We start from the raw sequence: 13,188 nt of genomic DNA, 5'->3' as shown, positions 1-13,188 counted from the left end.
AATTTAATGTTCATTTCTCTACCATAAGCCTCCTCAAACGTCATTTTAGAGAATTTGGCAGTACGTCCAGCCGGCCTCACAACCGCAGACCATGTATAACCATGCCAGCCCAGGACCTCCACATCCGGCTTCTTCACCTGCGGGATCGTCTGAGATCAGCCACCCGGACAGCTGATGAAACTGTGGGTTTGCACAACGGAAGAATTTCTGCACAAACTGTCAGAAACCGCCTAAGGGAAGCTCATATGTGTGCGTGTTGTCCTCATCAGGGTCTTGACCTGACTGCAGTTCAGAGTCGTAACCGACTTCAGTGGGTAAATGCTCATCTTCAATGGCCACTGGCACGCTGGGGAAGTGTGCTCTTCACAGATGAATTGCGATTTCAACTGTGTATGACGTCGTGTGGATGAGCGGTTTGCTCATGTCAACGTTGTGAACAGAGTGCCCCGTGGTGGTGTGGTTATGATATGGGCAGGCATAAAGCTACGGACAATGAACACAATTGCATTTTATTCTATGACAATTTGAATGCACAGATACCCTGAAGAGATCCTGAGGCCCATTGTCGTGCCATTCATCCACCGCCATCACCTCATGTTTCAGCATGATAATGCACGGCCTCATGTAGCAAGGATCTGGACACAAATCCTGGAAGCTGAAAATGTCCCAGTTCTTCCATGACCTGCATACTCACCAGACATATCACCCATTGAGCATGTTTGGGATGCTCTGGATCGACGTGTACGACAGCGTGTTCTAGTTCCCGCCAATATCCAGCAACTTCACACAGCCATTGAAGAGGAGTGGGACAATGTTCCACAGGCCACAATCAACAGCCTGATCAACTCGATGTGAAGGAGATGTTTCGCACCATGAGGCAAATGGTCACACCAGATACTGACTGGTTTTCTGATCCACGCCACTACTTAAAAAAAAAAAAAAGATATGTGACCAACAGATACATATCTGTATTCCCAGTCATGTGAAATCCATAGATTAGGGCCTAATGAATTGATTTCAATTGACTGATTTCCTTATTTGAACTGTAACTCTGTAAAATATTTGAAATTGTGCATTTATTTTTGTTCAGTGTAGCTAAATACAAACTAAAATATATGTTTTTAGCCCTTTGTTTACGCATAAATTAGTTCAGGAATAAAATGTGGCTTAACAAATTAAGTTACATGGACTGGTGTTGAAACGTGTTAAGAATTTTTTTTTTTAATGTAAATAATAGTTTCTAAATATTTTGTCACATACACAAGATATAGTATATTGACCTGATTTCTGAGAATGACTTCCTCTGTCCGTCATACATGCATCTGTAAGGTCCCTCAGTCAAGTATTGAATTTCAAGCACAGATTCAACTACAAAGACCAGGGTGCAGTAAACAGTCTCTGATGCTCGTCAGAAGTTTGCAAGCCCTGACACAATCATGGAGTACAAAGGGAAACCCAGCCGCGAGCTGCCAAGTGACGCAAACCTACCAGACGAGCTAAATGCCTTCTATGCTCGCTTCAAGGCAAACAACTTTTGAACAGGTTAACATTCACAAGGCCGCAGGGCCAGACGGATTACCAGGACGCGTACTCGGAGCATGCGCTGACCAACTGGCAAGTGCCTTCACTGTCATTTTCTACCTCCTCCCTGAGCCAGTCTGTAATACCTACGTTTCAAGCAGACCACCCTGTGCCCAAGAACGTCAAGGTAACCTGCCTAAATGACTACCCCCCCCCCCCCCCCGTAGCACTCATCTGTATCCATGAAATGCTTTGAAAGGCTGGTCATTGCTCACATCAACACCATTATCACAGAAACCACGGACTCACTCCAATTCACATACCACACCAACAGATCCGCAGACAACGCACTCTCCACACTGCCCTTTCCCACCTGGACAAAAGGAACAATTTACGTGAGAATGCTGTTCATTGACTACACTATAGTGCCCTCCAAGCTCATCACTAAGCGAAGGACTCTGGGACTAAACACCTCCCTCTGTAACTGGATTCTGGACTTCCTGACCGGACGCCCCCAGGTGGTAAGGGTAGGCAACAACTCATCTGCCACGCTGATCCTCAACACTGGGGCCCCTCAGGGGTGCGTGCCTAGTCCCCTCCTGTACTCCCCTGTTCACCCATGACTGAGTGGAAAAACACAACTCCAACACCATTAAGTTTGCTGACGTCACAACAGTGGCAGGCTTGACCACCAACGACGATGAGACGGCCTATAGGGAGGAGGTCAGAAACCTGGCAGTGGGGTGCCAGGACAACAACCTCTCCCTCAACGTGAGCAAGACAAAGGAGCTGATCAGGGACTACAGGAAAAGGTGGGCCGAACCCGCTCCCATTCACATCGATGGGGCTGCTGTCCATATCAGTCAGGAGCTATTATGGTCCCCCCCAACACACACACCAACAGTCGTGAGGAGGGCACGACAACGCCTATTCTCCCTCAGGAGACTGAAAAGATTTGGTATGGGTCCCCAGATCCTCAAAGTTCTACAGCTGCATCATCGAGAACACCCTGACTGGTTAGATCACCACCTGGTATGGCAACTGCTTAGCATCTGACCACAAGGCCCTACAGAGGGTAGTGCATACCACCCAGTACATCACTGGTGCCGAGCTGCTTGCCATCCAGGACCTCTATACCAGGCGGTGTCCTCTCTCAAAGTCCTAGACTGTTCTTTATGCTACCGCACGACAAGCTGTACCGGACCGCCAAGTCTGGGACCAAAAGGCTCCTTAACAGCTTCTACCCCCAAGCCATCAGACTGCTGAACAGCTTCTACCCCCAAGCCATCAGACTGCTGAACAGCTTCTACCCCCCTCAAGCCACCAGACTGCTGAACAGCTTCTACCCCCCTCAAGCCACCAGACTGCTGAACAGCTTCTACCCCCCTCAAGCCACCAGACTGCTGAACAGCTTCTACCCCCCTCAAGCCACCAGACTGCTGAACAGCTTCTACCCCCCTCAAGCCACCAGACTGCTGAACAGCTTCTACCCCCCTCAAGCCACCAGACTGCTGAACAGCTTCTACCCCCCTCAAGCCACCAGACTGCTGAACAGCTTCTACCCCCCTCAAGCCACCAGACTGCTGAACAGCTTCTACCCCCCTCAAGCCACCAGACTGCTGAACAGCTTCTACCCCCCTCAAGCCACCAGACTGCTGAACAGCTTCTACCCCCCTCAAGCCACCAGACTGCTGAACAGCTTCTACCCCCCCAAGCCATCAGACTGCTGAACAGCTTCTACCCCCCCCCCCCCCCACACACATTCATATTCCTTTTACGCTGCTGCTACTCTGTTTATTATCTATGCATAGACACTTTACCTACATTACCTCAACTAACCTGTACCCCCGCACATGGATATACCCCCTGTATACAGCCTCCACATGGACTCTGTACCGGTACCCCCTGTATATAGCCTCCACATGGACTCTGTACCGGTACCCCCTGAATATAGCCTCCACATGGCGTCTGTACCGTAACACCCTGTATAGAGCCTCCACATGGCGTCTGTACCGTAACACCCTGTATAGAGCCTCCACATGGCGTCTGTACCGTAACACCCTGTATAGAGCCTCATTATTGTTACTATTTTTCTTTGAGTTTAAGTGCCTTGCTCAAGGGCATATCAACAGATGTTTAACATAGTCGGCTCAGGGACTTTTCGGGTTATTGCCCCAACGCTCTTAAGAGCTGCCACTCATTATTTACAGAATGTGAAGGGAAATCTTCCCGTGAATAATGATCATTTAACTGTAGTGTTCTGGGAAATGTAAACATTACCCAAAAGTACTTTCAATCACCGTATTTACAACCATTCACAGCAGAGATCTGTCCACTTCACCAGTCCACCTACATTTTTGACAACAATCACTTTATATGCTATAACCACAGCCTCCCACCACTACCCTCCAGGCGTTGTCCCCGGCCCCTGCAGCTCCAGTGGGAAGCCCTGTAGGCAGCTCCATCAGTCTAATTCCGGAGGACGGACTTCCTCCCATACTCATCTCCACCGGAGTTAAAGGAGGTACGGGAGGCCACAGCACAGGTGCTTGACCTTAGCCATCCTCACTGTCGATCCTGCTGTATGGGGGGGGCTGCTTTTATTGGCCCATGAATTCCTTCTGGGAGGGGTCTGGGGCTGCTTTCATTGGCCCATGAAGCATGCTGGGAGGGGTCTGGGGCTGCTTTCATTGTCCCATGTTGCATGCTGGGAGGGGTCTGGGGCTGCTTTCAATTAGGCCATCATTGGCCCATGTTGCATGCTGTGAGGGGTCTGGGTCTGCTTTCATTGGCCCATGTAGCATGCTGGGAGGGGTCTGGGGCTGCTTTCATTGGCCCATGTAGCATGCTGGGAGGGGTCTGGGGCTGCTTTCAATTAGGCCATGTTGCATGCTGGGAGAGGTCTGGGTCTGCTTTCATTGGCCCATGTAGCATGCTGGGAGGAGTCTGAGGGTACATGTAGATAAGGTGGGAGCCCTCTTCAGTGGGGTTCAATGTGAGATGTTTGAAAGCTTTTGTTTTCCTCCCATCATCACCGCCCTCAGACTATGCGGTGGAGGAGCGTCCCTCTGAGATCGTTCTGATGCAGCAGCTGGAGGAGGGAGGTCCTGACCCGTTGGTTTTTGTGCTCAACGCCAACCTGCTGGCCATGGTCAAACTGGTCAACTGTGAGTTAACTTCTTCTACCTCTTAGGTCTGAATTAGTCCCTGAATAGAAGGAGAAAATGAAAACCTGAGTCTGAATTAGTCCCATTGTCATTGATTGACCAGAGCGTACGCTCTCCTAGGTCTGAATTAGTCCCATTGTCATTGATTGACCAGAGCGTACGCTCTCCTAGGTCTGAATTAGTCCCATTGTCGTTGATTGACCAGAGCGTACGCTCTCCTAGGTCTGAATTAGTCCCATTGTCGTTGATTGACCAGAGCGTACGCTCTCCTAGGTCTGAATTAGTCCCTGAACAGAAGGAGAAAATGAAAACCTGAGTGTTTATCTTTCCGGGACTGTTAGTGAATAACCCTGCTATACACTGTATAGTTCTAACCACCTCTCTCCCCCCTAGGCTACAGTATCTAACCCCCTCTCTCCCCCCCTAGGCTACAGTATCTAACCCCCTCTCTCCCCCCCTAGGCTACAGTATCTAACCCCCTCTCTCCCCCCCTAGGCTACAGTATCTAACCCCCTCTCCCCCCCCTAGGCTACAGTATCTAACCCCCTCTCTCCCCCCCTAGGCTACAGTATCTAACCCCCTCTCTCCCCCCTAGGCTACAGTATCTAACCCCCTCTCTCTCCCCTAGGCTACAGTATCTAACCCCCTCTCTCCCCCCTAGGCTACAGTATCTAACCCCCTCTCTCCCCCCTAGGCTACAGTATCTAACCCCCTCTCTCTCCCCTAGGCTACAGTATCTAACCCCCTCTCTCCCCCCTAGGCTACAGTATCTAACCCCCTCTCTCCCCCCTAGGCTACAGTATCTAACCCCCTCTCTCCCCCCCCTAGGCTACAGTATCTAACCCCCTCTCTCTCCCCTAGGCTACAGTATCTAACCCCCTTTCTGGTGTCCCTTCTCCCCTTGTAGACGTAAACAGGAAGTGTTGGTATGTGACCAGTAAGGGGATGCATGCAGTGGGCCAGGCTGAGGTGGTGGTGCTGCTGCAGTGTCTACCTGACGAGAAGAGCATCCCCAAGGACCTCTTTAGCCACTTCGTACAGCTCTACCAGGAGGCCCTCACAGGTTAGTTTAACATACTGCACCTCTACCAGGAGGCCTTCACCAGTTAGTATAATATTCCTCTACCAGTAGGCCCTCACAGGTTAGTTTAACATACTGTACCTCTACCAGGAGGCCCTCACAGGTAAAGATAATATACCTCCACCAGGAGGCCCTCACAGGTTTGGATAATATACCTCCACCAGGAGGCCCTCACAGGTTAGGATAATATACCTCCACCAGGAGGCCCTCACAGGTTAGGATAATATACCTCCACCAGGAGGCCCTCACAGGTTAGGATAATATACCTCCACCAGGAGGCCCTCACAGGTTAGGATAATATACCTCCACCAGGAGGCCCTCACAGGTTAGGATAATATACCTCTATCAGGAGACCTCCACCAGGAGGCCTACTAAGATATTTTACAGCTCTACCAGGAGGCCTTCACATGTATTATAATAATAATAATAATAATAATAATAATAATAATACCAGTATGTTACCTCAACCAGGAGGCCTACTTGGATGATACTATACAGCATTGCCAGGAGGCACTCTGTAGTGTCCCACTAATGTTCTGTGTGCATCCAAAATGTCTCACTATTTCCTATATAGTGCACTACTTTAGACCAGATTGGATTTGGGCAAAACAAATGCACTACATAGGGATTAGGGAGCCATTTTGGACGCCGCCTCTGTCTCACCACTCTCCACCTTATGCTGCGGTTAAAAATATTGTGTGACATTGATGTCTCTGTGCCTCAGGCTGTGGTTGTTTTAGATATACACAGCAACACCAGGGAAAGCCCACAGTCTGGGGAATGACAGACATATTGTCTGTGTCTCTGCTGGTTCAGTCATAGTCAGTCAGTACGGTGATGGAGAGAATGTTGCCTCGTCATCCTTAGCAGTTCTAGTGTTGTGTATTATCTAAATCAGGCCTACCCATCCTTCTTCCTGGAGAGATACCCTCCTGGAGGTTTACATTCCAACCCTGTTCCTGGAGAGATGCCCTCCTGGAGGTTTACACTCCAACCCTGTTCCTGGAGAGAGACCCTCCTGGAGGTTTACATTCTAACCCTGTTCCTGGAGCGATGCCCTCCTGGAGGTTTACACTCCAACCCTGTTCCTGGAGAGAGACCCTCCTGGAGGTTTACATTCTAACCCTGTTCCTGGAGAGATGCCCTCCTGGAGGTTTACACTCTAACCCTGTTCCTGGAGAGAGACCCTCCTGGAGGTTTACACTCCAACCCTGTTCCTGGAGAGATGCCCTCCTGGAGGTTTTAACTCCAACCCTGTTCCTGGAGAGATGCCCTCCTGGAGGTTTACACTCCAACCCTGTTCCTGGAGAGATGCCCTCCTGGAGGTTTACACTCCAACCCTGTTCCTGGAGAGATGCCCTCCTGGAGGTTTTAACTCCAACCCTGTTCCTGGAGAGATGCCCTCCTGGAGGTTTACACTCCAACCCTGTTCCTGGAGAGATGCCCTCCTGGAGGTTTACACTCCAACCCTGTTCCTGGAGAGAGACCCTCCTGGAGGTTTACACTCCAACCCTGTTCCTGGAGAGATGCCCTCCTGAACAGTGCCTTCAGAATGTGTTCATTCCTGGATTAAATCAGCCTGGATTAAATAAAACATTCTCACCCATCTACACACAATACCCCATAATGACACATTTGAAAACAAGTGAAAAAATGTATTGAATATTAAATACAGAAATGTTTAATACTTTGTAGAAGCACCTTTTGTTCTTTCTGGTTAAGTCTTTAAGAGCTTTCCACACCTGGATTGTGCAACATTTGCCTGTTTTGTAGAGGTATAGTGTTTATGTGGGTCTGGCTTGATGTCTTTACAGAGGGTTAGTCAATAGTTTGATCAAGACTACTAGGTTAGCTACTGACCCTGAATCTGGAATGTCACTTGGCAACTTGGCGTTCTGCTTTGATTGTTTTAAAAAAAAAAATTATTTGAACCTTTTTATTTAACTAGACAAGTCAGTTATTAAGAACAAATTTCTTATTTACAATGACGCCCGACCCCGGCCAAACCCTAACCCGGACGACTGTGCGCCGCCCTATCACGGCCGGTTGTGATACAGCCTGGAATCGAACCAGGGTCTATAGTGACGCCTCTAGCACTGAGATGCAGTGCTTTAGACCGCTGCGCCACTCCTTTGAGTACTAAGGAGGGTCCTGCCTCTATCCTTTGAGTACTAAGGAGGGTCCTGCCTCTATCCTTTGAGTACTAAGGAGGGTCCTGCCTTAATCCTTTGAGTACTAAGGAGGGTCCTGCATCTATCCTTTGAGTACTAAGTAGGGTCCTGCCTCTATCCTTGGAGTGTATTAAGCTCTGAGCTTCTCACACATTGAATTACCCTGAGAACATGCTTTGAGCTTCAACTGGTCAAATCTGCTGTACCTAGTCAGTTTTACATCTGAATGCCTGAAACCCATTGAAAACCTGTGGTTTGAATTGAAGAGGGCCAGTCCATAAGCACAGACAAAGGATATCAAGGATCTGGAAAAATTCTGTTAAGGAGGAATGGTCTAAGATCCCTTCCAGAAGGTTCTCTAATCTCATAAAACATTTTAGAAAAAACGCTCAGTGTAGTTATTCTTGCAAGGTGAGTTATTGAAAACAGGGGTGCCAATAATTGACAGTAAATCTTAGGGAGGGGACTAAGCACACCCCACTCGGCTGACTCTCTTTAATGGCTAATTAAAAGGTGTTTTCACTTCTCTTCTCCCTCCTCTCTCTAGGTAATGTTCTGACCCACCTGGGCCTCTCGTGCCTCTCCTCCCTCTCCCCCTCCCTCCTCTCTCTAGGTAACGTTCTGACCCACCTGGGCCTCTCGTTCCTCTCCTCCCTCGGCCCCTCTCCCCCTCCCTCCTCTCTCTAGGTAACGTTCTGACCCACCTGGGCCTCTCGTTCCTCTCCTCCCTCCTCTCTCTAGGTAACGTTCTGACCCACCTGGGCCTCTCGTTCCTCTCCTCCCTCCTCCCTCTAGGTAATGTTCTGACCCACCTGGGCCTCTCGTTCCTCCCCCTCCCTCCTCTCTCTAGGTAACGTTCTGACCCACCTGGGCCTCTCGTTCCTCTCCTCTCTCCTCCCTCTAGGTAACGTTCTGACCCACCTGGGCCTCTCGTTCCTCCCCCTCCCTCCTCTCTCTAGGTAACGTTCTGACCCACTTGGGCCTCTCGTTCCTCCCCCTCCCTCCTCTCTCTAGGTAACGTTCTGACCCACCTGGGCCTCTCGTTCCTCTCCTCCCTCCCCCTCTCCCCCTCCCTCCTCTCTCTAGGTAACGTTCTGACCCACCTGGGCCTCTCGTTCCTCTCCTCCCTCCCCCTCTCCCCCTCCCTCCTCTCTCTAGGTAACGTTCTGCCCCACCTGGGCCTCTCGTTCCTCTCCTCCCTCGTCCCCTCTCCCCTCTCCCCTCCCTCCTCTCTCTAGGTAATGTTCTGACCCACCTGGGCCTCTCGTTCCTCTCCTCCCTCGTCCTCTCTCCTCCCTCTAGGTAACGTTCTGACCCACCTGGGCCTCTCGTTCCTCTCCTCCCTCGGCCCCTCTCCCCCTCCCTCCTCTCTCTAGGTAACGTTCTGACCCACCTGGGCCTCTCGTTCCTCTCCTCCCTCCTCCCTCTAGGTAACGTTCTGACCCACCTGGGCCTCTCGTTCCTCCCCCTCCCTCCTCTCTCTAGGTAACGTTCTGACCCACCTGGGCCTCTCGTTCCTCTCCTCCCTCCTCCCTCTAGGTAACGTTCTGACCCACCTGGGCCTCTCGTTCCTCCCCCTCCCTCCTCTCTCTAGGTAACGTTCTGACCCACCTGGGCCTCTCGTTCCTCTCCTCTCCTCCCTCCCCCTCTCCCCCTCCCTCCTCTCTCTAGGTAACGTTCTGACCCACCTGGGCCTCTCGTTCCTCTCCTCCCTCGTCCCCTCTCCCCCTCCCTCCTCTCTCTAGGTAACGTTCTGACCCACCTGGGCCTCTCGTTCCTCTCCTCCCTCCCCCTCTCCCCCTCCCTCCTCTCTCTAGGTAACGTTCTGACCCACCTGGGCCTCTCGTTCCTCTCCTCCCTCGTCCCCTCTCCCCCTCCCTCCTCTCTCTAGGTAACGTTCTGACCCACCTGGGCCTCTCGTTCCTCTCCTCCCTCGTCCCCTCTCCCCCTCCCTCCTCTCTCTAGGTAACGTTCTGACCCACCTGGGCCTCTCGTTCCTCTCCTCCCTCGTCCCCTCTCCCCCTCCCTCCTCTCTCTAGGTAATGTTCTGACCCACCTGGGCCTCTCGTTCCTCTCCTCCCTCGTCCTCTCTCCTCCCTCTAGGTAACGTTCTGACCCACCTGGGCCTCTCGGTCCTCTCCTCCCTCCTCTCTCTAGGTAACGTTCTGACCCACCTGGGCCTCTCGTTCCTCTCCTCCCTCCTCCCTCTAGGTAACGTTCTGACCCACCTGGGCCTCTCGTTCCTCCCCCTCCCTCCTCTCTCTAGGTAACGTTCTGACTCACCTGGGCCTCTCGTTCCTCTCCTCCCTCCTCCCTCTAGGTAACGTTCTGATCCACCTGGGCCTCTCGTTCCTCCCCCTCCCTCCTCTCTCTAGTTAACGTTCTGACCCACCTGGGCCTCTCGTTCCTCTCCTCCCTCCCCCTCTCCCCCTCCCTCCTCTCTCTAGGTAACGTTCTGACCCACCTGGGCCTCTCGTTCCTCTCCTCCCTCGTCCCCTCTCCCCCTCCCTCCTCTCTCTAGGTAACGTTCTGACCCACCTGGGCCTCTCGTTCTTCTCCTCCCTCGTCCCCTCTCCTCCTCCCTCCTCTCTCTAGGTAACGTTCTGACCCACCTGGGCCTCTCGTTCCTCTCCTCCCTCGTCCCCTCTCCCCCTCCCTCCTCTCTCTAGGTAACGTTCTGACCCACCTGGCCCTCTCGTTCCTCTCCTCTCTCCCCCTCCCTCCTCTCTCTAGGTAACGTTCTGACCCACCTGGGCCTCTCGTTCCTCTCCTCCCTCGTCCCCTCTCCCCCTCCCTCCTCTCTCTAGGTAACGTTCTGACCCACCTGGGCCTCTCGTTCCTCTCCTCTCTCCCCCTCCCTCCTCTCTCTAGGTAACGTTCTGACCCACCTGGGCCTCTCGTTCCTCTCCTCCCTCGTCCCCTCTCCCCCTCCCTCCTCTCTCTAGGTAACGTTCTGACCCACCTGGGCCTCTCGTTCCTCTCCCCCTCCCTCCTCTCTCTAGGTAACGTTCTGACCCACCTGGGCCTCTCGTTCCTCTCCTCCCTCGTCCCCTCTCCCCCTCCCTCCTCTCTCTAGGTAACGTTCTGACCCACCTGGGCCTCTCGTTCCTCTCCTCCCTCGTCCCCTCTCCCCCTCCCTCCTCTCTCTAGGTAACGTTCTGACCCACCTGGGCCTCTCGTTCCTCTCCTCCCTCGTCCCCTCTCCCCCTCCCTCCTCTCTCTAGGTAACGTTCTGACCCACCTGGGCCTCTCGTTCCTCTCTTCCCTCCAAGTAACGTTCTTCTCTCTCCTCTCTCCAGGTAACGTTCTGACCCACCTGGGCCATTCGTTCTTCACCCAGAGTTTCCTGGGCAGCAGGGAGCATGGAGGTTTCCTCTACGTCACCCCGTCCTTCCAGTCCCTCCAGGACCTAATGCTCCCCAACCCCCCCTACCTGTTTGGGGTGTTACTGCAGAAGTGGGAGACCCCCTGGGCCAAGGTGTTCCCCATCAGACTCATGTTCCGTCTGGGTGCAGAGTACAGATGTGAGTACAGAGGCATTGCATTGTTTGGTTTTTGGCTGGATATATTTTTGGCTTGTTAGAAGAGAGATTGATGTAATTTACGTTTTACGTTATGTTTTCAGTCTACCCCTGTCCTCTGTTCAGCGTGCGGTTCAGAAAACCCCTCTTTGGAGAGACCGGACACACCATCATGAACCTGTTAGCAGTAAGAACTTGGCTTTTTCTTTTTGAATGATTTTTAAGTATATTGTTTATTTTCTGATTTTATATATTTTTGTTTCTTGTCTTTTTGCCTCTGAATGTCTTGTGTTGACGAGCAGGACTTCTGTAACTACCAGTACACCTTGTCCATGGTGAAGGGTCTATATAATATAATGTATCTACAGGACTTCTGTAACTACCAGTACACCTTGTCCATGGTGAAGGGTCTATATAATATAATGTATCTACAGGACTTCTGTAACTACCAGTACACCTTGTCCATGGTGAAGGGTCTATATAATATAATGTATCTACAGGACTTCTGTAACTACCAGTACACCTTGTCCATGGTGAAGGGTCTATATAATATAATATAATGTATCTACAGGACTTCTGTAACTACCAGTACACCTTGTCCATGGTGAAGGGTCTATATAATATAATATATCTACAGGACTTCCGTAACTACCAGTACACCTTGTCCATGGTGAAGGGTCTGGTGGTGGACATGGAGGTGAAGAAGACCTGCATCAAGATCCCCAGCAACCGATACAACGAGGTGAGGCTCTCAACCAATCATATTAGTTCCCAGTGGGGCTTAGCCAATCAGATTCCTACTCACGGGGGGGCTCAACCTATCACCTCCCCCCACTTTGAAGTTAAGGTCACAGCCAGTCATTAGTCACCATGCTCCTCAATCAGAGACAACAGACCAGCGTTAATTTCATCCACAAAAATAGTCACTCATATTCATAGGACACTTATTTTTCCGTGGCAATTATGACTAAAACAAGACGATCTTCTTTGTGATTTAAGTAGACTGGACAAGAGGTTTTTTTTGTTTTGGAGAGAGTGGGAGATTTTTTTCTTTGGTAATGAACATAATTAATATTAGCAGCAGAGATACGCAGTTGTGTTTAGCAGTGGGAAGGACGAGCTACACCTGGTACACGCGGCCCCTGCACGCGGCCCTGCACGCGGCCCCACCAGCTGGTGAGCTGCGGGGGATGAGCGTGGGCAGACAGGCTCCGCGTTCCCGATTTTATACATATCGCCACAGGCGACTCTCTTGCTTCCCCATTGCTTACTAGTCACCAACAGCCTTAGTTAGCTACCATTACCTGGTTAAGAAACACAAGCATCTTTATCAAATTTAAAAAACAATAGCAGCGTTGAGTTGAATAGTAAAACAAGTCTAGCTATGTTTTTCTCTCCCGAGAGAAATCAATTCCATATAGCTTAGTAGACCCCCTCCTCCCCCTCCCCCAGGGACTATCTGTTATTCAATGTGTTTCTATGGGCTAATAGCAGTAAGACCCAAAATATTTTTTTAATATTTTTGATACTTAAAATTCTAAATCAAATAGCTAAATGACCTTCTTAAAACAATTCCATATAGCTTAGTAGACCCACCCTCTTCCCCCGGCATAGACGGGGCTTAGACTGGGTTAACTCAAAATAAAGTTATTTACCCGGTCGGCGACGGGGGAGCCGTTTACCCGGTCGGCGACGGGGGAGCCGTTTACCCGGTCGGCGACGGGGGA

The 13,188-nt window shown here is 51.1% G+C and overlaps 1 protein-coding gene across 8 annotated transcripts in view; it reads left to right on the top strand.

Moving 5' to 3' along the window:
- The window catches only part of zfyve9a (zinc finger, FYVE domain containing 9a), an 81,169-nt gene that overhangs the window by 32,269 nt on the left and 35,712 nt on the right, over positions 1–13,188 (top strand). For 5 of the 8 annotated variants that reach the window (XM_045694528.2, XM_045694531.2, XM_045694527.2 and 2 more), the window contains exons 8-13: positions 3,913–4,066; positions 4,566–4,688; positions 5,596–5,751; positions 11,240–11,464; positions 11,566–11,648; positions 12,099–12,203. In XM_045694528.2, the coding sequence (XP_045550484.2) occupies positions 3,913–4,066; positions 4,566–4,688; positions 5,596–5,751; positions 11,240–11,464; positions 11,566–11,648; positions 12,099–12,203 (846 nt within the window). The remainder of the gene's footprint in view (positions 1–3,912; positions 4,067–4,565; positions 4,689–5,595; positions 5,752–11,239; positions 11,465–11,565; positions 11,649–12,098; positions 12,204–13,188) is intronic. The other 3 variants (XM_045694532.2, XM_045694534.2, XM_045694533.2) reach the window with 3 other exon arrangements.

Source organism: Salmo salar, chromosome 14 (assembly GCF_965601325.2).
Source record: "Salmo salar chromosome 14, fSalSal1, whole genome shotgun sequence".
Lineage (NCBI taxonomy): Eukaryota > Metazoa > Chordata > Actinopteri > Salmoniformes > Salmonidae > Salmo > Salmo salar.
The sequence above is the reverse complement of the archived record's forward strand: the minus strand, read 5'-3'. Positions and strand labels throughout refer to the sequence as shown.